A 27041-nucleotide genomic window follows, 5' to 3' on the forward strand; every position below is an offset into this window, starting at 1 on the left:
CTTCGGACACTGAAACATCGTTGTGATTTACAATATGTTCGGGAAGCTTATTCCAATCGTTAATTGTATTTGCAAAAAATGAATACTTGAAAATATCGATTCTGGGCAGATACGACTGCAATGCTTTGGAATGATTTAATCTAGCTAATCTATTCGTTATGTTTCTAAGATAAGTGTCTCGGTTGATCTTTACTTGTCCATGATAAATCAAAAACAAAAACTTTAGGCGTGCAATTTTTCTCCTAACCGCTAAGGGTTCAAGCCCGCAAGCATTCAACATTTCTGTCACAGAGGACGTTGATCTGTAATTTGAAGTTATGAAACGTGCGGCCTTCCTCTGTATCCTCTCGAGCTTGTCTATGTCAGTCTTGGTTGCGGGGTCCTAAACGACCGAGGCAGATTCTAGAGTGGGTCGTATTAGAGTTTTGTAGGCCGTAAGTTTTATTTTTTTTATTGCTATTTTTAAGTTTATTTCTAAGCATACATAATTTCCTATACGCAGCTGCGCAGATATTGATGATATGTGGCTGCCATTTTAGGGTTTTGGCTTAACGTTACCCCCAAATACTTGAAAGTTTCTGCTTTTGTTAGTTCTACATATGGGGAGAAGAGCTCAGAAAACACGGACTGCGAAGTGGAACAAACACGACAGGACAATGCTGTACTCGCATCTGAAGAATTTTAATAAAGAAAACAAAGTCAGAAAATTGTCTTTGTTTCCTTTATTAAAATTCTTCAGTTGCGACTACTGCATTCTCCTGTCGTGTTTGTTCTTCCTCGTAGTTCGTGTTTTCTGAGCTGTTTTCCCCATCATGTATAACTAGGTATTAGTTTTTCTTCGTAAGCACTAAGCGTACAGTTCTTTTTTTCTTTTTTTACTTTTTCTTACTGAACGTTCGAAAAGTATAGTACAATTTATACGTACGGCCTGGCGAGTGTTTAATAATACCACGGGGGGGGGGGGGGGGGGGGGGGGGAGGGGGGAAGGGGGTCAATGGCAGGCCGGTGAATGCCGTATCACAGAACGCTGCAGCGATATCAGCGATACGGAGCGCAGCGCAAAGTCTACCTAGCGTTGAAGTCGATGTAGAGCTCCATGAGAGGACGACGCTGACCGGCCCGCCGATCGATGTTCCCGAAATATTAGTATAAAACTGCCAAGCTGTACATATAAACGGCCTGAGCTTGGCGGTGATGTCTAGGTGGCCACGCTTTGCCATTTCACAAACATTTTTGAATATATATATATATATATACATATAAAATAGAGCCCTGATTTCAATGACGCTCCGCACTTCACATAAGATAAAGTAAGCTGGCCTCTTAATAAATCTGTGTTAGACATTGATGCGTGCAACATAAAAACATTGATACAAGGTTTGTATTTTGGCGAATCGGTGCATGATGAGATTAAACAAAACGGCGCCAAGAAAGATACACAGGGACGAGTTGAAGGGAAAATGGATGAATGGATACTTGGAAGAATAAAGGAGAATAAATAAAACAGTGGTGTGTTTGTGTGTCTATCACATCTACCAGTGTTTTTTGTTTGCGTTTAATTTTATTTATTCAGAATAAAAACAAATCATTTATCATTTTTCTAAATGGATGGTACATAAAATTATTGTCCCAGTAAAACAAAATTAAACGCAATGTGGCGAAAACACTATATGCTGCTTCAGTAACAAAACAAAGAATATTGAAGCTTCATTTTCTCAAACTTCGTGCTTCAGTAGGTGCTACAAAGTAGACCCAGTACAGCACTTAGCAAAACGACGTGCAGGGTAAATTGCGCGAGAACCTTATTCTGCGAAAACTAACATAATCGCAATACATTGCTCAAAAGAGACAGAAACAAAAAAAGAAATAAAGGGGAAGAAATCGAGAAAGAATGTGGGAGGAAGTGAGATTAGAAAACAACGAAGGTTAGACTAGGTTCGTTGCCATGACTGTCAACTTTGTGAGGGGTGAAGAATTTTGGCATGCTTACGAACTGCGAATGTCGGTAGAAGGAAACCCGTCGTAGCGTCTCTTTTGGTTTGTTTCTAGAAAGAAAACTGATAGGAAGGTGCACTGTTGCATCGTTGATTGCGCTGAAACGTAATATTACGATATGTTTTCTCCCTAAACTCTGCGTCAACTTTTTAACGACCGTCAAATATTTTGTGGTAGTGCTCTCAGCGACCGATAGCTACATGATACTTTTTTTTTTTTTTTTCAAGTTTGGATATCTATTACTGTGAGTAGGACGCGTATTTTCGAAAACATGACGCCTAAAATTTGATATTTGACCCTCTCGATCTCGGTCTATGTTTTTTTGTTATTGACGGAAACTCTATGATTTCAGGAGCTGCTTAATACATAAAATTATTTTGTGTATTTAGACTTGAAAGAACTCCAGATTAAACTATTTTGTACTTGTTCAATGAAAAGCCACGAAACTATATAAATCCCATTTCATACAAAGACTAAAGAGCATGACGCATCTTTATTGAGAAAGAGTAGAAGCCCTTCGACAAAAAAAATGATATAAAATTACGTTTCTTTATGAAATGTAGCAATACTACTCGGTACTGCAAGTAATTTAAAAGGAGCAGGAAAATAAAAATCAATCTATCAAGAATCAATTGGAAAATATCTAGAGTAATAAAAATACCCCGGTAAGAATTTATCCTCTGTCATATACCCTAACATCATTGTTGTGATATAGCCTTTTCTGGATACAGGAAACTATATATGAATAACTAGAGACGACTTTAGGCAATACGTATATGCTACCACTTTTCGCCCTTCGAGCGATTTTTTTAGATGTTTCTTAGTTAATGATTGGTTTATGGCTGTTTAATTGTCTCTCGATATTACATTTGTCCTCTTAGAAACCTCGTTAATGACGTTAATATGTGAAAACATGTATATCACAGTAGTCGTAAGCTTCGAATAGTAGCTGAAGTGTGTGACGTGTTAGCTTCGGCCGACTTCTTCGTAAAGAGTCTAGATCGAATAGTATGTTTATAGTTTTATAACTCAGGTATGGCGACGCTCACACTTAATATTAAAATTAATGTTCCGTTTTGCCCTCAAAGAAATTAGGAACTTTAGGCAAGTTTTGTTAAATTTTATCACAGCTTAAGTAAACTGGTTTAGGATCAATGTGCAAATATACGTCTCATGCCAGTGTGTTTTTAACGGCATTGACGTGTTTAACGTTTACTCATTTATGCACTTTGCGAACGGGACAATGCCCCGTGTGTTTATCATTCTTGAACGACAAGTATCCACGAACCTCAGAGAATTGGTACATCCATAAACATAAAGACAAACAAACGTACTTTCAATGACACTTTTACTGGGGTGCGCACAATTCGCTTTATGTTCGACTAAGAAGGGACGTTGGATAGCTTATACTTTTATAAGCTATCCAACGTTTATAGTTTTATAACGTCGCTTGTTCTCACGGGCGCGCAGAATCCAGTGCATCGCCCTAACTTATCTTCATCACAAGTTACGACATTGCTACGACGGTGTGGTGGTGTGCGACAGAAACTTAAAGGCTCCTCACTCGCCACCTTTCTATTGTTATTTATCTCAATTTTTCTCTTTCCTAAGTTATGTTTTCCTTTTTTATACAAGATCATTTCGTCTGAATTGGAAAGGCAACCTAACCTTTACGTCGTTGACCATGACGCACACCGCACGAATTATGTTTGTTTAGACATATCACGTAGGGAATAATATGTCACTACTTGTTCGTAAACGTCTGGTAGTGCGAACCTAGAAAGAATTAGGGTTATAGTAATGCCTCCATTAGGAAAACTGTTTGCGTTGCTAACATCGAAAATTGAGCCCTCTTTCTACTGGGTTAAAGCAATAAACATAGCAGCAATATTCAAATCGAATGACTACTCGTTCAGCTTAAGTAAGCCAAGACAATATATTTAACAATATATTGAAACGGCATTTACCTTGTTACGAGACTCAACTTTGAAACCGAAAAGCTGCCTGTGAATGCAGAGTTGTCTGTTATTCTGGGGCTTTTCATATATATATATCCTTGTCCCATTTAGTGTTTTAGTTATGAAATACAACGCAGGCTTGTTAGGTGACTAACCTTTTAAAATTAGCATTTTAGAATTAAACGTATTAATACACCCTTGTTTTCAGTGGTCGGTGAAAGCTCATAAAGCGGAGAGCCGGGCTTATAATTTTCCCGTATTTTGCGTTGCAATTTTATTTTTGCGTTCTTGTCCGCTAATATCGCATTCTCAGTGGCTTTGAAGCAATAATAGTATGTTCAAAATTTGCCACGCCTTTAAGATATTAGCGACTACAGATAGCATCTGATAAAAAATGGCCTTTGCTTAATTTATATGTGCTAAGTTTTTATCTTATTGTAAGAAAGACCCTGAACACCGCAGGCATTGGGCAAATATATCAAGTAAATACCTCCCTTACGATCAGGTCACAGTTCAGTGCTGTCAGCATATTCCGCGTGAAGATTTTGTCGGTCTTATGTTAGTGCGAATAATGAAAATTATCTAATGATTCTTCGTGTCTTTCCCCAAACTCTCAGCTAGCCTAAACGTCAAACAAACAAACAAACGAAGAAGACAACATTGGCAACGTGATCGCGAGGTTTTTGTTACCATCCAAAAATATTATAGTATATTCCCACAGGGACAATGGTAATAGAGCTACATACAAGCGCTCCAACGACTTCTTGGCATGGCATGATCGGTACGAGTTTTTGCACATTAAACTGTCAGGAGCGTGTATGGCGAGCCAAGAGATAAAACTAATTTTACGCTACCTATAAAGATTAGTCTGCTCATAACTTTAGCGGTGGCCGATCCTTGACAGCGAGGGAAAACATGATACATGCTTCAATCTAACCGCCGAGCCGGTCAAGCCAACTATACCGACATGGCTAATCTCTTTTCCAATCATGCACTGTTATGCTTGGGTTATATAATAATGACATAATTAGATTACGTTGTTAAAATTATATGAAAGGCTTAGGCAAGAAAAAAAAAAGAAGTCAAGATTACGAAAAACCGAAAAGGCTAGATATGCTTGTTTTTTCAACTGGTATGCCTCTGTTCACGTGTTGGTGTTTGACGTTCAGAATGCCTAGAACCTAGTTATAGCGAGTCATATAGCGAATCCTTTTAACCGTTGAAGAATGTAATGCATCCCCACTAAGAGTTCGGAGAAACATTCAGTATACTGCGTTTCACCTTACTCTGAGCAGCAATGGGCACAAGGAGCCATCAAAGCCAATCCAGCACTCTAAACTTCTCCCGTCACTATGCGCCTCGCGTGTCGCTGCGACCTTTTTGAAGGTCACGTGACGCTCAAAAGACATCGGATTGGTTACGACGCCTTGAAGCGTCCTCCGCGGTACACTGTCAAATAAAAGGGGAGGAGGAATTTACCGTCTTCGGAGTGGGCGACGGAATTCTCCTGAGTACGGCTTCACCACACACACTGAGCACTTGGGGAGAAGTGTCAGTTAGGGAGGCGGTTTTGGGGAACAAGCTAATCGCGCTAGCTCCTCATAGCGCAGATGGGTTAGGATGGGAAAGGGAAATGAGTTTGAGAGTACCGGTGGAACAGCACGGGCTACACTTTCTCGTTTGATTTTGTTTCCACAACTAGGTACATTAGAGGAACAGGCTTGGAGTGATAGCTAAGGGGAGTGACGGTTGGCTTTAGTGTCCTTTGGTATTAACGCTAACGATGAATTGCTAACTGTTGTCGTCAGCATCCGTATTCAAGCATTAGCCGTGTACACAAGTGTGCGGCTTTTTTTTTGTGTGTGTTTTCCGTTTGGACGAAATGCCCGCGAGGATGGAAGTAAGGTGCTGACGAGACATCGTGGCTAAGGGTGATTCTGGTAATTCTGTTTACCTAATCAGCAGGCTCCGGGACGAAGGTTTTAGTGTTTTGTGGCGTTCTTCCGAAAAACACAATGTCGTGTTGTTATTTTTCAGCTGAGTGTTTTGTTCGACCTATTTTTTAAAGATAAGTTGAGGGAACCTAGAAAATCTAGAATTTCCAATGTTATAATTTTTTTTTTCCTAAAGTTGTTACAGATCTGTTATTCTGAGGTTGTTTTGTAGAATTTAAGCTCAAATAAAGTTTCATGCATGCCACCGAAACCATAAAGCCCATTAATACACTACCGCAATAGTCTTAAGCCAATCGTACTTTTTGAGTATTTTTGTAACATACTGCACACGATATATGGGGTTCTTGAACATTATAGCCACCAAAAAGTATAAAAATGAAACGTTTATTTTATTAGTTTACAAACTGACCCATAGGCCTTTATATCAACACGTTTACTAATGTATGTCATAAACTGATATAAAAAGGAATTTGATGGTTAAACGTGGGTTCTTAACTTTTACCTGAAATAGAAAGCAATGCAATGCCTCCCTATGGTAGTTCCATAGACTGGTGATTATATGAAGTAGGCGGGACAGATCAGTCGTTCACATGACATTATATTTTAATTCTCTCAACCGAGCAGGACGCCGAGCTAAGAGAATAATAATAATAATAATAATAATAATAATAAATCCTTTATTAACCAATATTTGAGGTGCGACCGAAATCAAGGCTGTTATGTAATTTCTAACTTTTACGATACTGCGAAGTGAATTATTTGATGTACCATTTATCGTATAGATGTATTAGGATACATACTTAATTCATTAGTAATATTTAGTTTACCAAGCCTCTTCGCTGGCTTCAGGTACAAAGTCAAAAGTACGGCCGTATTTCCCCCTTTTTATGAAAGACCTGAATGACTGAAATTTTAGGTAATGGGACATGTGTAGAAGATCTCTTAGATACGAAACTTCAAATACCCAGACAGCCTTTTTGCCCGTGGCTTTGTCAGGTTGTCGTATACATTTTGTCCTACATTCATTGATCTCAATAACCATCCACCTTTTTTAATTGCGTACGGTTTGTTTCACATGAAATTACTATTTGCACGCATAAACGCCGTTTAGAAATGTTAGCTTTAGACTCACACCTACGTTGTAGCTACCGGATAAAACTTTGTCAGTGCACCACTCCTGTGCTCTTCTGAACTTCGTCAAATAAGTTCAATATATTTGAATAAAATTGAAATATTTGCACCAAAGTGCACGCTGCGAAATCTAGCAGGTCGGGAGTGAAACTAGAATCGTTCCCAGTTTATGTTCCTAAGAACTAAGTACATGAGGATATAGTTTTATTATCGGATGGTGTGAGGCATTTACGTTAAATAAACCAACATTAAAACGCCAGACACGTGCCCAGCAAGAGCGTCCGATGGGTTGTTCGACGTGTCCAAGAAAAGGCCAAATCTGAAAGGATTCACATTGACGAATTCAGCGTTGACCTTCGAGAATGCACGTGCTTGAATTATAAACACCTCCGCGAAGGAAAGTAATAACCTCATAAATCGCTTTGCTCGCCATAAATCTCGGATGTCCCGTTTCTACCACCTTTCCGACGCGTCCTACAATACGTCGGTCGTTTTGACGTGTCTGGTACGTTATACATACGCATATCCTGCGGACTGCGGCAATACGTCGTGCCTCACGGGAGCTCACGTCTTGGCCAATTGAAACAAAAATTTTCAGTACAACAGAGTTTAACTCCGTGTTTTGCTCAGAACAGAAGTGCGTACAACCTACCGAACGGGTTAAAGCGCTTAGCTGTGCCCGACGCTAAAAAGTGAGCCGAGAGGCAAGCAATCGGTGCAACATCGAGATGCGCTGGTTGCTTTTATTCCGGCAACTTGGACGCACACCCAAAATCGGGCCTTCCGGTTGCATTTCCGCTGCGAGAGTGCAATGAAGCTTTTTTTTTTTTTTTTTGCCTTTTTTGAGTTAGTTTTGAGCATTCATTGATTTCATCCGATAAATTCGCTCTGAATGTGTTGCAAATGAGCTGATCATGTGCTGTTTGTCAGGTACGTCATAATGTCACATGAAGGTATGGTATAACGGGACGTAAGGATGTAATGTGGTACCCTGACTTCACGGTCATATAAGCCATTTTGCCCTTTGGTGCTCCGTTGCTTACAAGACCTTGACCTGTGCATCGGTCCGGCGTAATGGTCGAACGGAACCGTCGCGCATAACGTGTCGCTTTTCTCATTAAACCCAGCCCTACAACACATTGTGAGCTACAAAAAAAAAAAAAAAGAAGAAATATACGGATATTTGAACTGACGCAGCCCTGTCTTTCGTCTCTGCAGCGTGGCTGGGTTCGCTGTCCCTGTGTTCGTCGTTCTTCATCTCGCCCGTGGTGGTGGCCTGGTGCCGTCGCAAGAGCACCCGCCTCACGGCCGTGCTGGGTGGCCTGGTGGCCGCCCTGGGCTGCCTGTTCACATCCTTCGCGTCGCAGTTCCACCAGGCTCTGTTCAGCTATGGCCTCGTGCTCGCGGTGGGACTGGGCATGGCCAGGGACGCCGCGCAGCTCGTCCTGGCCCAGTACTTTAAGCGACGGCGACACTGCGTCGAGGTGGCGGCCAGCGCCGGAGCGGGCCTCGGGGTCGCAGCGCTCGCCTGCATCTTGCACGCCTTGCTCGGGTCAGTTCTTTCTAGGGTGTATAAAACTAGTGTAATGCTTTCGGAAGAAAAAATTGCGACGAAGTTCTTGAGGTGGGAAATAATGTATACGCAATATATAAGGTGCGAAGCAATTTTTTTTCTTTTTCCAAACATAAAGACTACCGCTTTTGGAGCATTTAACTAGCCCGCATACATATTCATCGCGAGAACCATAGCTCTTCCCTCTTCCCGGGACTTAACTAATTCTTCCTTCCTGTGTTGAAGTAAGACACATGAAGGTGCATCTTAGATTAGCGTTTTGTTATTTTATCAAGAGGTACACGTTTCAAACGCCAAATTCATAACGTTTTTCTTTGACAACCAAATCTTGCGAGAACTACTTCGCATAGCGCATAAATGATGCGCAAAGCGACCTTTTTTTCTTGATGTGCCAACGAGCATAGTCGTTTTAAATGCGGTTCATTTAGACACTTTAAAAGCTAGATACTCGCGGGCCCAGTTGAATTATGTGAGTCCCCATATTCTTGAGCTATCTAGAGCGCGCCTGAAGAGCCTTGCATTGTTTTCTAAAGAAACATGCTCGCGCCACAGAACAGGTGTTTTTGAGTCTGTATAATATACCGGTGAAGTGCGTGAGCGGTATAATATGCGCATTTTAACATAAAATATCAAAATAGTTCTTTCTCAAAAAATAGTGGCCATCTAATGGAATAACACCTACGTACTATTGGCCGGTAGAGAAATGTAGCGTGACTGTAATGGCGGCCCCATAATTTTTGTAAAATAAAAAGGAATGAGGACGACAGTTCTTATATGAGTAAGGAGAAGCGATAGGAAATCCCCTTTACAGGCCCCCGTAGTATCGTCCAAGTTATGATTTAAACGTGCGGCCGTTCTCTGCAGAGAAATGGTGTTATTGCGGTGATGTCTCAGCTTAATTGTGATTTATAATTTTCGGTTCATATTTTGCTTAGCTTGTCTAGAGGCATGCTCTCTAGAGCCGCCCCTTGACCATATACGACCCACGTGCGTCCTACGTATTTCTTTATGTCCTAGCTTATCCTTCATCAATCACGTGCGTTGACGTCTTAGTAGGACGTTAAGAGAAACCAGATAACGAAACGAAAAGTTAATCTAAAATAATGAAATTAAAAAAAAAGCGGCCGCGTTTTTTTCAGAATACACTGTTAGCAAAAATAACACGCCCAGACGTGTAAACCGTTGTCCCATAGCGGACACGTCGAAACGTGTTCGTTTTACACGGAGCCATCTGTGTTTTTCGTCTACACATGAGCTGCTGTGTAAAGTTAACACGCTACACCGTGTTTGCCTTCCGAGAAGCACGGTTCAAAGTGTTCCTTATGAAACATGGCGGCCAGCAGCCGAGAACAGGCGAGGGACGAGCCCAGCCAGCCGCGCCTTTCAGCCGAACTGAAAGCATGCAGGACGCGTTCGTTCTCGTTCGATGTCTTTTATGCACAGTAAACAGTCTCCGAGCGGCGGACGTAGCTACGTGCAAAGGTACCTACGTGCATCGTCGGCGGTCGGTGGCGTCGGCAGCTACGACAAAACCGCTAGACAAAAACAAAAAAAAAACGAATATTGAACTTACATGGATAAATAGCTCAAGCAAACTCTTGTAATCGGGCGGTAACTTGCGCCACCTAGTGCGATTTCTAGCAACCGATGAAAAAATAAAGAGCAGGAGTCGGTTAATACGCTGGGAACTATCACGAGTAGACTGCTACTCTCATATATCACAGACAACACGAGCACCACGTAGGACACAGCAGCGACACATACACAAATACAACACCGACACTACGTCCGACACTTCCTACTAACAACGGACTCTCCCCGCGGCGTATATATGCTTGACATGTACGGGTGAGCTCTTTGGTCGCTGATCGTTACCGATTTATAGAAGAAGACACAAAACACGGCTCAATGGACAGCCGTATGTAAGAACTGTTTGCATTTAAAAAGTATGGAAGCAAAATCTGTAAAATTAGTCCTTTGCGAAAAACAACGATGTACTAACAATAAATCTTAAACCAGCCATGAACAAGTTCAAATTTTTGTTATTTTCATGCTCGACCAGTGTTATGAGCAGTCCGACTCGCTTGAATCAGATAGAAAAACAAATGATTGGGATTTTATCAGTACGTATTCAATAATCAATGGAAATTATACTTGCGCAAGGCATTTTTTATACATATTATTGTGAAGGACATCCGCCCAACACTTCACTTCCGCTAATTGTAGTACGCGTACGGGAGCAGACGCCTTCACTTTTGGGGCGTTTTGATGCAGATTGTTGTCGTATGTCGTGTTGGTGTCGAGCGAAGCGGTGAGGCTTGGGAGTTTGTGACCGGTGTTATTCGTGATCATTAATGTGGCGCTGATGCGTTTTTTTTTTTTTTTTTTTTTAATATTTCTATATAGCCACAATGAAAATTCACGAGCCCGTGGCACTGCATTATGCTAAAATCGCGAGCTCCTTCTCTGTTGACGTCGTTTTTCTGGTAGCACTCGTGGATACTGCAAGCGTTTAAACAGTGCACAGTCTCGCCTACATCCGCGGTGACGTAATCGACCTGTTGAAACTTATTGCTTGCGTCATTTTGGAGTACGCAAGGCAATTATCTCGCTGCACTGGTTTCGGTTATAAAAGCAAGGCAAAACGCTCGTAGTTCCCGCCCTCAGTACACGTTGGACATCTTCCACACTTTGATACTGGATAACTGGATGAACGAGGATTTACATTTACTTCAGAGGTCACACTCGCCGCTTCCTCACCGTCGAGCAGCAGGATCAGCTGGCGACAAGCCGCGTATGAAAGGCTCGAGCATCAACAGCCCAAGTGCACTCGGTACCGATGCGGGCGATGCGGGTTTCTGTCAACCGCTAGCCCAGCACAGACCGTGACCGTTCCAGCTCTTCGTCATGACGCGGTGTTGCAGAAAACAGCGTATAATACCACTACACGGACCACCGAAGCGAACGCACTGTTATCGTAAATCTTGGCTTGTGATTGCGCCTAAATTTGTAAATAATCTTATTCTTTTTTCTGGAGACGCAAACGAAGGGCATAACAAAATCGTTTGCATATTCCGCATACCTCGCAAAAGCATCAGTCACCTTGCGAGAAGCGCAAAACACGGTGTCCGCACCGTCCTGACTTCCCAGTCTTTTACCTGCTTTAGAGCAGTTTGTACCTGTTAGTAGGTATGTCTACTGAAACTGCAACTTGAAACTTGGGGCAGTGCCAGAGGGAAAAGAGACAAATTGGGGCCTCTTCCCAATGTAAAGAAAAACCACTATGTTCTCTACGTAAAAAATTGGTCTCAGTTCATGCATCTGTGGGCAGGTAGAAAATCTTGCCCTAGTTTATTCACACCGCATGATGAGCGCAACAAACTCACACGAGTCACACGAGATTTACAGGAAAACATCGGTGGTGACTTAAGTTTCCCTGAAATTCTGTATAACCGGTCGTTTGCGGGACCGAATCATCTACTCGAGCGGTGTGCGTCGCTGTGCGAACACGTCGCTGTGCAAATGCAGTCTAACGACACGAAGCATAGAAACGGCAGATTTAGGGAAACTATCCGAAGCCCCTTGTTCAATTAAAACGACGTAATTTTGTTGAAAACGTCCGCAGCATTTTACTCACGGTATGCGTCGGGAATCTTCCACATTTTTAAACGGAACGAAGGAAGATTTACTTTTAAGAACGCTCGCTGCGTCCTCCCCGACCAGCTGGACCGGATCAGCTGACGACGACGGGGCTAAACCCGTCAAACGCAACCCCACAACAACCAATATGAGCTCCGCGTTAGTGCGGGTTTCTACCTACAAGCACTGCACCACACACCACGGATGTTTCGGCCCTTTCTCGCATCGCCGTGTTGCCCCAAACAGAACGAGATCGCCGAAGAACGCAGCGCTGTCGTGAACCTGGGCTTGTGGTTGCGCACTCGTGGACCCTGTGACTCCCCTCGCTTTCAAAGCACACACGACGAATGGTACTTTCCGTCTTCCAGGAACATCACAGGGGCACTTCTCCGGTCACGTCTTCACTATGTGCTCGCAAACTGCGAAGCTCTATGCGAAGCTTCTCGCGTCCCGTCAAACCAAAACAATAGCGGCTGCCAGAAATTTCTCCGGTCAAACAAAAAGAACGAAAGCCAACCGGCTCTTGCTTCCACCGTACATCGACGTTGCGCGTGCGCCATGGCCAGATCGGCCAGATCGCTTGCAGTTGAAGCAGTTGAAGGTTGAAGCAAAAACGAAACCAACTGCAATGTCACGTGTTCACATCGAAGACACGCTTTTTATATTCATTTTAACTGTTTTGAACGAATAATTGGACCCATGACTTTATTTGTGGTGTGTAAGAAACTATTATCAAGAGCCCTAAACTAAATGCAAACATGGGCGACATGAGGGAAGCCGCATTGCCATCGACCAGAAAATGGCGGCGAGCCACGGTAAGCGCGGGTTTCGCCAACGTCCCGCGACATGGCGTAATTCCTTTTGGTGCATATCTGTTTCCGAGACATGTTTCTTTCCGCGGCATTTGTCTCGACGGTCCTTTCTAAGTGTGTGCCCAAGCATTCCGGTGCTTCGATAGCCGGCAATGCCGCGGTCGTCGCCGGAGGCGATGCGTGTTATCGAGGTCGGCTACACGGTTATGCGTGTATGACCGAACCAAAACACGTTTTTTACAACCTCGCATGATATCTGAACGTATTATCCGTTACTCATCGTGTAAATTTATGGTAATTTGTGTAAATAGCGTGTTTTTCACCCCAAATATTCACCAAATACACGGCACTTGCTAACAGTGTATTAAAGAGTCTAAACCTGCGGTTTATATCAGTGTAGTCTACCCCCTACTGCTTTAAAGTGCTATATTGCAAGAAAGGTCAGCGCATTAATTTTAGGGGCAGGGACTAGCTGCTGACAAAACACTTGGCGCGAATTATAGTAAGGTTACAATATTTACAGGCAGAGTTTTCTGGTGCGCATCTGAACTATTGTGTGTGGTTCACAAAAAAGCGGGGGGGGGGGGGGGGGGGCTTTTTCGACGTAGCGGCGTGGGAACGCAGGCTATTTTTGTTTAATTACATTCTGTGAACTCATGAGCTATTTTAAATCCAAAATAAAAAAGCAAATATTTGATATTCACGAATTAATACAACGGAATGAAACGAAGTAACAGCAGCAGAATTTTTTTTAAAATTATTATTATTATTATTATGAGTGCCACCCTAGACGTTTCAACAACGTGCCGCTTTTTACAATTCCAGTAATTTATCGGGACTCGTTGAAAAATAAGATGAGATTTGGTCCACCAATTGCCTGTAAACGGCACCGAAACGAACTATTATTTGTACACTGCGCGACAATGTTAACACGAACACACGAATTCGGCACTTTTTTGCGTTTGACTTTGAGAGGGTTTGAAGGTTTTGCGTTTGAAGGTTTTGCGCTTTGAGGGTTTTGCGTTTGACTTTGGGAGGCACAAAAAAAAAATAGTTACCACCTACGTTAGTGGTCCGAATGAGAACTTTCCACTCCGATAATTGTTTAAAAAGAACAATTGAATTTAAAAAAAAAAGAAACGGGGATTGCTTGCGTGCGTTAATATTGTTGCGCTATGCACATGTCTTTTCGCGGACAAGGTGGGCTGCAAAAGTTCTTTGCGATTTTTTGGCCTGCATGCCAAATCGTCTGAACGAGGTTTAAACCAAAATTGGGCTAAAATGCATAATTAAGGCTTTTTTTTTTAAATTCTAGGACATATCGTGACACAGTGCAGCTTTTCGAGATCGCATGGTCTCAATAAGCAGCACTTCACATGTATCGCTGGGATATGACCCCCAGGCAGTAGGACAGGGGAACGCCAATCTTGGCACAACCTCGGCAATCCCAGGGGCCAAACTGGGGTCTAATGCGGTTTTGCATCAAGGCGTTAGTTAGTGCACGGGCAGTCTTCTTTGGCGTTTCTACTACCTTTCTGTGGCACGCTACATAATTGACAAAGTGCCAGCCTTAAACCAACGATTTCGGATGACAGCAAAACTACCACTTATAACGATATCACATATAACGGCGTACCGCTTATAACGATCAGTTTTTAGAGTTTCTAGGCTGGAAATGATCAGTTCCTAGTTCAGATACAACGATAATCGGTTATAGCGATTTAAACTTCGGGCGTTCTTATTATTTTTATAAGTGGGTTGCACTGTATATACCAGCAGCGGAGGCTAAGTCTGGCACTTGTTTGGTCATTCAGGCCCAAAGTCGCCACATGAAAACCAAACAAATGCAAAAGGGAAGCCTAACTGTGGCACTTTCTCGGCGATTTAGGCCCAGAGGTATCAGATGACAGCTTAACTACTCGCAGTGAAGCCTAACTTGAGCGTTTGCTGGCGAATTAGGGTCAAGATACCTTTGGTCAAAGAAGATCGAAATTGGCTGTGCCACTGCTTCTTGAAGCTTTTTAAGGTCCCAAGTTTCGCGACAAAGACCGAACTTTGACCCAAAACACTGTGCTACCTGGGCCCTGATCTTCCGCGAACAGTCGCCGATGAAATCTTCCCCCACCCTTTTTGTTTTTCTTCTCCTTTTCACCCAGAGAGCACATCAGCGACTGACCCGGTGTTGATCAATGGCCGCTAAAAGAGCGGTTTAGAATAAGGGGTCCCTAAAGCTTTGGGTACCCCAAACAGTTTAGGGCGTCACAGTGCGCAAACATATAAGTCCTGCGCATCTTTAGTGCGCCACCCCAAGCTATGTGGGGGCACCCTAGTGCCACTAAATAAGCTACGCTTCGGAGTAACGACACTTACCCACCGTAGGGCTTAAAATCATGATTGACAGTTATATGAAGTGTTGTCTAAAATCACAAGGAGCGTGTTTCCGTCATCCGCAAATGTTTATACAGTTTGCGACAGAGCAAAGCAATATTACACGAGCTTCCTAACATCGAATCTAAAGCTGAGGAAGTCGCAGTTTTGAATCATGAAGATCGGCAGTTTCGTGTGCTTTTCACCGAGCGCAAAGATGGCGGCGCCCACAACAATTTTTGGGAAATGAGTTACAATACTCTAAGCGTGGATCATTTAGTGGCTCTAGGAGGGCGCGAAGCGTTGGGGCCCCTTTACTCTAGAACTGCTTAATCTCTGTAGTTGGGTCACGTGCATCGCACGCACGTGTCGCGCCGCAGCGCTATAGTTTGCTCCTTTGGGAGCCCGGAAAAAAAGCCACAGCCTGATTCGTTGTTTCAGCCATGCAGCGATGCAGTGCAATGGCGATGGAGCCGATAACGCTAATCTTTGTTTACCTTTGGAGCACGTCGCCTCAGTAGTGGCAGACGACGTGTGTTGTAGAAACGCGGTTACGCCCTGCGTTTCAAAAGTCACGTTCGGTGAAAGTAAGCTGATTTTTATGCCTATAGATGAAAGCTCCAATCGAAATCTGAGATTGAATTTGCATTTCCCGCTGGAGACATGTGAGGGAAATTTTGTTTCAGCGGCCGCGTGGTAGGTTTCAAAATCACGCACGAAGCTCGAAAATTGCATCACCTTTTTTTGGACAGCAGGATCAACTGCGACGCCAGTGAATGGCGTCTTTATGATCATGTTTTCATTTCAAACATAAACTGAACAAACATTGATGTCGTACAGTGACAGCATACAAAATGACGTGGAGTGGAAACACGCGAACAAAATGCATGGGGGTGGCTGATTTAAAAAAAAAAAAAAAAAATTCACTTTCCAAAACCACACGTTCCGTCAGAGAACACCGCATTTTGAAACATTTCCCGTGAAACTTGGAAGCCTACATCGTGGAAAAACAATTCACGCGTCTATTCTCATGCAGACCGTGCCGAGAGTCAATCACGTGTGGTGCGGTAAAACCACCACAAATGACAAAAAAAAAGAAAAAAAAAAGAACGTGCTTTTACCGGAACATAAAATTAAAGCTGCGAGAAAGTAAAAAGCAATCTTATTTTGAAGTTTTTTTTTTTTATCCTTTTATTACGAGCAGTGATAGGACTATCTCGATGTTAGTGCTCTAGTGCACAATTCATACCGCATTTTCTGGGCTATATTTCGCGGACTATACATGTTTAAACGTTCAAATGTTAGGCTGTGCGGACTATCTACACATGCGGAATATACAGGAATATTGTTCTTCAGGATCGTTCATTATGACCAGACGTGACGAATTTTCTTAATGAAAGACTATGTTATAATAATTTATGTAGAACACTAGCTTCTATGGGAGCTATAAAAGCAGACATTTGTCAAGGTGCGCGGTGTATGAGAATATTTTCCTGTCAACTAAAGCACCAGGGGGACCATGCGTTGCGTGGCGTCTACGCACCGGTTACGAAATATCTAGTCAAAATTTTTTGTTTGGCCTAAATTGACCCATGCTGACTATGTACCTGGAAATTACGGTAATACGAAAAAATCCGCAATTTACATCTGGATGCGAATCCAAGTGGTGCTTTCAGGCCCATGTCTCAAGGTGTTCGTGGTTACCCCATTCCAGTGTTTTGTCAGTTTCGTGATGCTTCTCAACCAATGCATCCTAAAGAAATACAATCGAAACGCCCTCCCTTAGCATCGCGCTATAAATATTTTAAACTTCACCTTCCGCACTTCATTTCTTCTTTTCTGGGAAATTGTTATCATGCAAGTATATACTACACGAATCAGCGTAGCAGCAACATTTTCAGGCAGTCTCCAGGATGGCCAATTATGGCTCAGACTTCGTGCCTTTTCTTGCTGGACCACGGGCAACCATAAAACCCCCAGAAAAAACAACAACTGGATGCTTATTTCATTTCAGAATACGTTGACCGATGATTTCCTTCGCAATATGCCAACGACCCGTTAAAACAGGAGGAATTAACGCGCACCGTTCAGCCTTGAGTTGGACCGCACCCGACGCTACAACCTGATGCAGCCAATTGAGCCGCGCCTAAAAAAGGGCATCGTTACGGCGATCCTTTGTTCTTGTGGTTGTCTTTTGCTATAACCGCCCAAAACAAACACGCACAATAAAAAGCGCTGGATCCCGGCGAATTTACTGTGGGTGATTGGTTTAGTTGGTGATAGCATTCTTCTTCTTCCTCTTCTTCTTCTTTTTCTTATTATTATAAACAAGGCACAAAGACGACGAGCGCCATGACGATGCACTTTTGTCACTGCTTGATTGGCTGCATCGGATTGTACAGCGTCGTCTGCGGTCCGGCTTGGGGAATAGTGCAGGCGCCCGCTCCAGAAAGTCCCTTTAGGCTAAAATTGTGGCCTTCGAGCCTGAAGTTTTGGCGTACACCCTAGACCAACTGTGTACGTATTTACGATCCTCGCCCGTTTCAGTTCTCTGGGATGGCGGCACGGGCTGCAGGCGGCCACGGGTCTGGCGTCCCTGGCCTTCCTGCTGGGCGTGTTTTACCGGTCGGCGTCGCTGTACCATCCGCAGCGCAGGGCCATAGTGCACCTCAAGAACCAGAAGCGCAAGATCAAGGAAAAACACCCAACCACCGAGAAACCGCCCTTCTTCGACTTCGCCGCCCTGCGTACCAGGACGCTGCGTGTGGTCATGACGTCCGCTGCGCTGGCCGCCGCCGGGGTCTACACTCCCTTCTTTTACCTCGTGAGTAAAAAGCCACAGTCAGACTGCTCCTAGGCACCCTACGAAGGACACGGCATTTGCTGCGCGTTTGATAACAGAATTGTGCGCGCCTCGAGCATTGTTTGAAGCCTTGTACGTATGCATGTCTGGAACATGTCCCCAGACAGTTCTTGCATGAACAATGTGACAAGACCATTATGGGGTGGAGAAGGACGCCCAAGACACCAGAGAGTTTTAGGAAACTGTTTTTCCACATCCGATACGGTACGATGGGTACTCCCGTACAAACTGTGCGTAGGGGAGTCTTTTGTGGCAGCGCATGCGCAGTTCGTGCCTGAGGGCCCATTGTACCGTATCGGATACGCAGAAATGGTTCCCTAAAACTCTCTACTGTCTGCAGACTGTCTATTGTTTAATGTATTAGCGGTGTCACCGCGGCTTAGAGCAGTTCGGAGAATTTGACAGTAGAATCTTTAGGAAGATGTCATCTGATGTTATTATCAGGCCCGTATATTTGCGGAAAGGCTGTAGTGTTTCCCCGCTCGCTGGAAACTTTTTGCGTCGTAATTGACTAAGCGAGACACGGGAGTCGGGAGCATAAATAAACATCGCCTCGTACTCGATTTTCATACGCACCAATGCTTATTCGGACTTGAGACTAGCCTGCAATCGAGAAATGGGCCCATCGGCGGCCAAAATGGCCCCTTGAGATGCAAAATGGTGGAAAGTTGGCCGAGTTGGGGGTACATGTTTAACAAAAAAGTAAAATAGCGCAAAACAAAAACGGAGGACAAGAAGACGAAGTGTAAAAGCAGAACGCTGACTCTCAGCTCATGTATTGGAAGAAAACACAAATCGACAAGCATCGCAGATCATCAAAAACATCACATCACCACCCCCCGCACGTGTCAGACCTTTGCGAGAATGCCAACTCTCTGTCATATAATGGAATAGAAGGCGAACTGATCTTTTTGCTTCAAAATATAAAAAGACTTCTAAAAATTCTTGCCATCTGTTGACTGTGTCGTCCCAAGACACTCGTTTTATCAAGATCGGGTTTGCAACCGCACCTATCACAGTGTACTGCCAATTTGCCTGCTGGCGATGATAGACACGGTAGAGCATACCCTCTTAACCTCTTATTCACATATTTGGCGGTCTGTCCGACATAAACATTTCCACAGGACAATTTAATGTTGTAAACTACGCCGACAGCACATGGCATGTACACTGCTAATCAGACTTGTCTATAAAGCGCGAGCGTGCGGCTTTCTCCGGGGAGCGCTAGACTGGTGGCACTCGCGAAAACTAAGCTAGTCACGTGGTGCAACATGGAACGGCCCGCTCGAGGGGTGTCGTCCTGCCCACTCTATCAGCTGGCGGCGAACGTGGAAGGCTGCTCGCACGCTTTTTACAAACATCATTCATTGCTCGAACAGTAAACACACTAAAGCATGAAGGCGTACCAACAATTTTGTCATAAAAAAAAAGTATATCATAAAGCACTTTACTTTTATCGCTTATCAAGCTGATAGAGTGGGCAGGACACCCCCCGAGCGGGCCGTTCCATGTTGCGCCACGTGACTAGCTTAGTTCCGTAAATGCCACCAGTCTAGCGCTCCCCGGAGAAAGCCGCTCGCTCGCGCGTTATAGACAAGTGTGATTAGCACTGTACATGTCCGCAAACAGGACAATTAACCCTACTCCTGTCGACTTTAGCGCAAAGACGCTCTAACTTCGAAGGCGTCGAAAAAACCACAGGCACTGAGACGTTGCGCTACTTTTTTGAGGTTGTGCGAGACTTTATGCACATAAGGTAAAATCGTGGGTCTCCTTTTTGCCCTTTCTCTGTCATCTATGCACAGGTCACGAAGCCCTTTTGCCAGGCCTTTCGCCACACCAGTCAGCAAGCCATCTGGGTAGCCACAGTCCTAAAGCGATAGTAGCTTGATAAACAAAACTAGTGCGTATACAGTGTGAGCATGACTTAACCAGCGCACCCAGAAGGCAGCCCACCGCAATCCCCCCGTTCATTAGTTTAGAATGGCTGGAGTCAAAAAAGAGAACACTTTTTTTTTTGCTTCTAGGGCTATACCCCAGCACAGATGTCCATCCGAAAAGCGAAGTTTGTTATCTAGAAACTGTAAATAACGATCTACTGGGTCTTCTCTCATGAATTTCAACCCACAGGAATGCGATTTAAACATCTCTAACATACTCCCAATAAATAGAAAACCTCTACTATGAACATAACCCTTTTTCGGAACAGCACCAGGTAATCATCGACGTACCTAAGCACCCCGATCACATCACCACCAAGCTCGCTTGCAACGCCTCTGTCGCAGCCTGAAAAAAAATGCCGCTTAGCGTAGGGGCAACGCTAGACCCAATACAAACTTCCTGCTTGTGCAAAAACTAGGAACCGTCGTAGACAACGTACGTTTACTTGAAAAAAAAAACACAAAAACAACAACAAAAAACAGCTTTTTTTAAAAAAAATGTCAGCGCTCACTCCAGAGGCCTTTTGAAACGAAACTGTCCCGTAATCCTCATAACCTGGAAGAAGCTGCTAAACTAACAAATTGTAGATAGAGTCATTTTTCTGGAAATGCAGTTACAAAGACGCTCGCTCTCCACCTTTATTTACGTATTGTTCATCATATATGTTCTTTGAAACACACGGTGTTTTTATTCGATTAATTTATAAAATGACTACCGGTCAAGATTAGGCGACGGCAGTGGCCTTAATGTGACTGAAGTTTCAATAAACGAATTCTATGGAAAGCTGGCCGAGTCAGTGTCTCGGTTAGACTTTGTGCTGAGGCGTTTCTGACGAGCCCCTAATCCACAAATGTAACAAATCCACTAATAAAACCATTTGGAACAACGATCTTTGAAACGACTATTTGAGAACGTTCTAGCCTAATGAGCACAGGGAATACCAAAAAATGATTACAAAATTGCGATTCTTTAGGGCCAAAGTAACGTGGATGGCGTGTTGCTTTACCTCAGATCCAAGACGACTTGAGCGTTCAGAAAGTGCGAACAAAGCCGTGAAAATCGGAAAAAAGACACGAGACGTGATGGTGTTCTTATTAATGAGTGTCCTTCCTGTAGGTTCCGCTAAGCACAGACGAAGGCGTCGAAGGGGCTTGGGTCCTGCAGGCGCTGCTGGGACTTGCCTTCGCGGCTGGCTCGGGTCTGGCGGGACTGCTGCAGCTTCAGAAGCCGTCACAGTGCCTCGTCGGCCGCCGATGCCTCTGTCAGCTGTCCCTGTTGGCCGCGGGACTCTCGCTGCTGTCGTTGCAGGCGCTGCAGGGCTTCGCGGGCTACGTGCTCTTCGCCAGTGCATATGGCATCAGCGCTGGCTCTTTGGCGTACGCGCTCAAGATGCTCGTATTTGAGCGGCTTCGGGCCAGGCACTTCAACCGCGCCTGGGGATTTGTCCAGTGGGTGCAGTGCCTTCCTGTCCTTGTAGGGGTCCCGGTTACCGGTGAGTTCTCATCTATGCACCAACTCTATTCTCTGACGTCACGGCCCTGCGAAGGCGCTGTTGTCGTCATTGCGCATGCCCAGACGCTTGAAGCCACGCCCTGCTTTTTTTAGGCTCCCGGTGCTTATAGCCGTTTTTTTTAATTGTCGCGGCAACCTTTAGTTGGCACTCTATAATAACGGGTGCTAAATCGTATCGTTCCGACTGATGAAAAAAAAAATCGAATCTTCAGGATTAACGTAATGATAAAATATATTGAACCATGATTCTTTCCTGCTTGTGAAAATGACGATTCACATGAAATATTCAGGCGGAGCGACAATAAGGCACATAATATGAGACTCTATGAGATATACCTAGGGTTGCGTGTTTTAGGTTTACACCCCGAAAATTAAACTCTGACACGGTTTTATCAAAAAAAGGGGAGCACCGATAAACCCCGAATTAAATTTTTTATTGAATGAAAAAAGAACAACAAAATACCCACGCTTATTAGGAAGAAAATGTTCATGTACATATTTATCTTGTGGTAATCCGGCACAGATTGTCTACCGAGCTTTCCGGGAGGCTGCTTCTTTCTTGCAAACCATACCTAGATTTTTTTCCCCTGTTTTCACAGGGTCGTTTTCCAAGTGTTTGGGTCACGTGCATGTGCCTGGAAGTTTGGGAAATTCCCTTCGCGCGTCCTATTTTCTTTAAAGTGTTCCGCGATACACGCCAAGTTTTTGTCAAATACCAAAAGGTGACACCGGAAAACCCCGAATCTATGGGAAAACGTAAACCCCGCAAACACGGAGCCCTAGATAGATCCAATACCGACAGTAAATGACACAGGTAAAAAGTTAAAAACCTCAAGAGAGTTGAGGACAAGTAGAGAACGCGAACAACTTGGAAAGTCGCTGTTTCAACTGATTTATCGCAGCCCCACCCAAACACTTCTGTGCATACTAACTGCATGCCCTCATACATCGATAACCACGCGACACTTTCTGCAAAATCGAACAAGAAAGACTAATTTCTTTATTTAATAAACAGATAGAAAGCGGGCTCACGCAATTGTCACCTTTCCTTTTGTTAAAGAATGCCTCTAGAATCTTCCTCTCCCTTTTATCTTTCCACCACCCGCGCAGTACACTCGTTTCATGCAGTGCAGCCTTTATAAATAAGAGACTTTGTAAGAGTAAAAGTTGCAATATTCATGATATGGTGTTTTTACTTCTTACAGGCTACATAAGCAAATGCCGAGACGACCCCAAAGCAGGCTTCTACTTCTCGGCGGCTTGCACGTTGGCCGGCGCCACGACGCTCTTCCTACTGCCCGCATCCAGGGCTGAGCCTTTCTTCTGTGGACATCCACATTGTCTCTACCACCATAACAACCATCAGCGGCCTCATCCAGCCTTCTGCGGGGACCAACAGTGCCCTCTTTTTCACCGGCACCAGGCGGACGGGCTCAAGGGCTCTTACGAAGCCGATCCAGTGGTCATGCCCAACGCAGACCTGCGAAAGAACCAGCCCTGCGTGTGCACATGCCGCAGGTCTCTTGCTCACTACCAGAGGACCATGTCCTGGGCCACGTCCGTGGACGTCCTGGACCAGCCGGCCGGAGCTGAGACCGGCGGGAGTGCCCTAGACGTAGACTATGACGATGAAATCGCTGACTTTGTCCAGCGACCAGAGCTGCTCACTTGCATTTCTGAGGAAGGGCTAGCGGACATGGTGGATCCAAGTGGCGAGGACAACGTGTGTAACTGCGCGCCGAGGGACCGAGCGGTGGTGTCTCCCAGAACAGTACAGGCGACTCGGTGCACGCACGAGCCTCTCCTCTTTAGGTCCGCCATGACGCCTATTGAGGAGGTGACCAGCACCGTGTAACGAGCTTATGGCTCGCTGGGTTCCTGGCTTCACCGAGAGTCTTTCAGTGTGAAATGTTTGTTTGAGTGTGCATGTGTGTCTGTCTGTGTGTATGTTTATGTGTGTGTGCGAATGTTAAAGTGGGAGAGAGAAAATCCTAATATAAAGCGGAGTGAAGAGGAACGTTTGAGGCCACTTCTCTCTAGCGTTTAGTGGTGTTGTAGTGTTGTGGGCCAGCAGGGTAATAAAGGTGGGGGAGTCAACAGTTTAAGTCGACGTCGAAACATTGACGTGGAACCAACGCTGTCATCTTATGCTTGTGAATGTCTTTCTTTTGTACGGGGGCATCTTTTGTCTATAGGCCTCCTGCGTTGCCCAGAGCGCGTTGCAACAAGGGACTTGTTATTACTGGTATAGGGTTGAACAAACTTGAGCATCTCAAAACGTCACACTGTAGAAACCTGTTGCGCAACGTGATCACGAGGAAAATACAAATAAACCACAAGAATTCCAACGCCATCGAAGTACAGGTCAAAGCCAAGAAGCTAAGAGCCTGAGCCAAGAGACGCCGTTTCACGCGTTTTCATGTAGAAAGCAAAACATAAAGGAAAGTAAGCGTCGGGGCGCTAGATATTCTGACGTCGCCACCCAGAGATTAAAGACGCGCACTGCTGGTGGTGGCATGTCACTGACACCTTCGATTGCCTTACGGCATTAAATCTAGCCGATCTCTGAATTCGAAAATATCTTTCCGTTTTTCAGCCCTACACAGAAAGTGGAAAAAGCGAAGGCGCCACAAGTAGTACAAGGCCTAATCATGTGAGCTTGAACTACAAAAAATGAGGGCGCCACAGTTTGTTGAAAGCTTGAGCAGAGGAGGCTATTGTTGGGGGCTAGGTCTGGGTGTCCGCGGGGTAAATCTTTTACTCAAAGACACGTTTCCAAGACGACGGTCTCTGATTACAGAGTCAATTGGACGGCCGATATTAGCGACAACGTGAGGCTGCCATTCTTTATGAATGCACGTATGATCACGTAACAACTGGGCATTACGCGGCTGAACAGATGCCACGCCGCTCTTAACCCTTCATGACCATGACTGCTGTTCATTTTTTTTTTTTAAGTTTCGCTTGCAAATTAGTTGTTTCCATTACAGTTCTGTCCAAATACGCGAATACCCGAAGAAAAGAAGCGAGAAGGTGGTACCATGTGCAGTGGCAAACACATGTTTTTTTAGTTTTTTTTATTTAGGCAGCTCCCTTCAGAATTTGCTTCTGAACCTTTCCGGTGCCGGTTTTTGGCAGAGAATCGACGAACACTACACCTCCATACAGGCGCTTGTAGATTGGAACACGATCTGAAAACAAATGGGGAGAAATATTCGTACCCAATGGCGACAATGTTAAATTTTGTCATTTCTTCGAATGTAATTCTTGTTTTCGTTATAGTAATAACAGCGTAAACGCTAGCGTGTCGCAGCATACCATCTGCAGGAGACGCTATACCCCGTGTCAGTACTCGCCCTCCCCTTTCTTCCTGGTTATAACCGCGTTATTTACTGATTTCACTCAATCCAACCGCCTTCTTTCTTGAATCTAAATATCGAGGTAAATCTGACTATTCGTGTAATCGACCAATTTCTTTCAAGCTTACTGAAGACCACTAAGACATTTACCTAAAGCTATTAATTAGGGTTCGTGAACAATCTGTGAACCTGAGCTCTGCGAATATATCGAACCATCAGTCGTAGGAAGTACGCAATACAATCCACAACAACCACCGGAATACAATCACGACGAGGGTCTCTGTTCCAGTTCCGGGTTCATAAATTTAAGCTTTTTCTATTTTTTTTTTATGAATGTGCTTTAGTGAAACGAAGCAGACAAGAATCAACGTCGGTACTGCAAACATAAGGCCACACGGGCGTGTGGCCGTATGTTTCAACACCAATTTACCGGACAGCTAAAGAGAGTAACGTACAACTATGTCTAAAGCATTACATGGGCTGGTTGGATATGCATATTACAAACCAGTAGCGCGAACGTCAAGCAAACATTTGTGTACTTGGCCTTCGCGCTATTTATTTGTAATACAACTATGTCCACGTACCCTGCCGCGCCGCGACGTGAGAAATTTTTTGCGAATGAAAGACTTATTAGCTGTCGTAATGGTTTCAACACTTAGGCCAGAAGGAGTACTCTTGATATGCTGTCAAATAACTCTGGAGTCTTTCAAGAAAGAGTCTCTGTATTCCACAAACTTAGCTCATCGCGTGAAGGCGTTATGTTTGATCATGACTGTTCGTTCCCTGACTCAAATAATAGAAACGCGGCATTTTTTTTTATATATATATATTTCGCATTTAGGTTACATTCATGAACGCCCAGCGTCTTTTCACCCTCTCAACCAATAAAACGACAATGATAGGTGCTGAGGAGGAACAGTCTACGAGAACAAGTTTTCTTTTAAGACAGTCATTTGACTGTAAGAGAGAGAGAGAAAAAAAAATAAGAGGAACAGGTGATCTCTCGTTCACGCTTTCTGCCTCCCACCGTGTATACACTATACCTGCAACGAAGTCTTGCAGATCATTTTCCGTGACTCTTATGGCCTTGTTTTGAGAAGCTGGCTTGAGCACGACGAAGGCTTTGGCGACCTCATTATACTGGTCATGAGGGACGCCAGCAACCGCTACTTCAGCGATGTCTGAGTGACTCAGCAGAAGAGCTTCGATGTCCGTTGGTAAGACCTGACGTCCCATGCACTTGAAGCAGTCCTTCATCCTTTCCACGATATAAAATTGACCGGCGTCGTCATAGTATCCGATGTCACCTACGGAAAACACCAGCAAGAACGAGTAACAATGTCTCGTGTCAAAGTGCCTTTTATCAAACGGTTCAGGGAATCACGTACCGCGTCACGATACAACAGCGTCTATACTCCGTTTCATTTTTAATCCGTCTGCTACAACCCGACGGAGGCCATCGACCAGCGTCAAAGGTGCATCGTCATCGGGATTCTTCTCTTTGTGGGTTCGCTATCAGCGGGTCAAATAATCGGGCATATCACAGTTAAACCAATCGAAGTATATCATGGTTCAAAAGGACCCCAGGAAGGTCATTGTAGGCACTTGCTAAGCACCAGGCCGAAAGCCGTTGCGAATCAGCAATCGCTTAGTGAATACGTCACTTGGTCAAAGGCCAAACAGTGAGACGCGGTGTGCCCATCGCCCAGGCCGTCATTTTGACTCGTCAACTAATAACCCCGCCCCTTCGGAAGACGTCCATCAATCGTCCTGCCTTGAGAGCTGAAAAGTTCTTTCTCCTCGTGAACTGAAAATATCACGAGGAGAAAGCTCGTCAGAGAAAAGCAGGCTGTGTACAGAGAGTGTTTAAAGCTTAAAAGACCGTTAAAAAATGCCTGTAGAATTACTGCAATACGGTTCCTGCAGGTGAGTTGTG

At 44.3% G+C, this 27041-nt stretch overlaps 1 protein-coding gene across 1 annotated transcript; it reads left to right on the forward strand.

Moving 5' to 3' along the window:
* The first annotated feature begins 3795 nt into the window (after positions 1–3795).
* On the forward strand, positions 3796–23809 carry LOC121836339 (monocarboxylate transporter 8-like). Its single transcript, XM_042291221.1, has 5 exons — positions 3796–3916; positions 8258–8591; positions 17978–18254; positions 21351–21726; positions 22952–23809. The coding sequence occupies exons 1-5, from the start codon at positions 3796–3798 to the stop codon at positions 23599–23601; spliced, it is 1758 nt and encodes a 585-aa protein (XP_042147155.1). The 3' UTR covers positions 23602–23809.
* Positions 23810–27041: the final 3232 nt, after the last annotated feature.

The sequence above is a fragment of the Ixodes scapularis genome, unplaced genomic scaffold, assembly GCF_016920785.2.
Source record: "Ixodes scapularis isolate PalLabHiFi unplaced genomic scaffold, ASM1692078v2 PGA_scaffold2__306_contigs__length_199485367, whole genome shotgun sequence".
Taxonomy (NCBI): Eukaryota; Metazoa; Arthropoda; class Arachnida; order Ixodida; family Ixodidae; genus Ixodes; species Ixodes scapularis.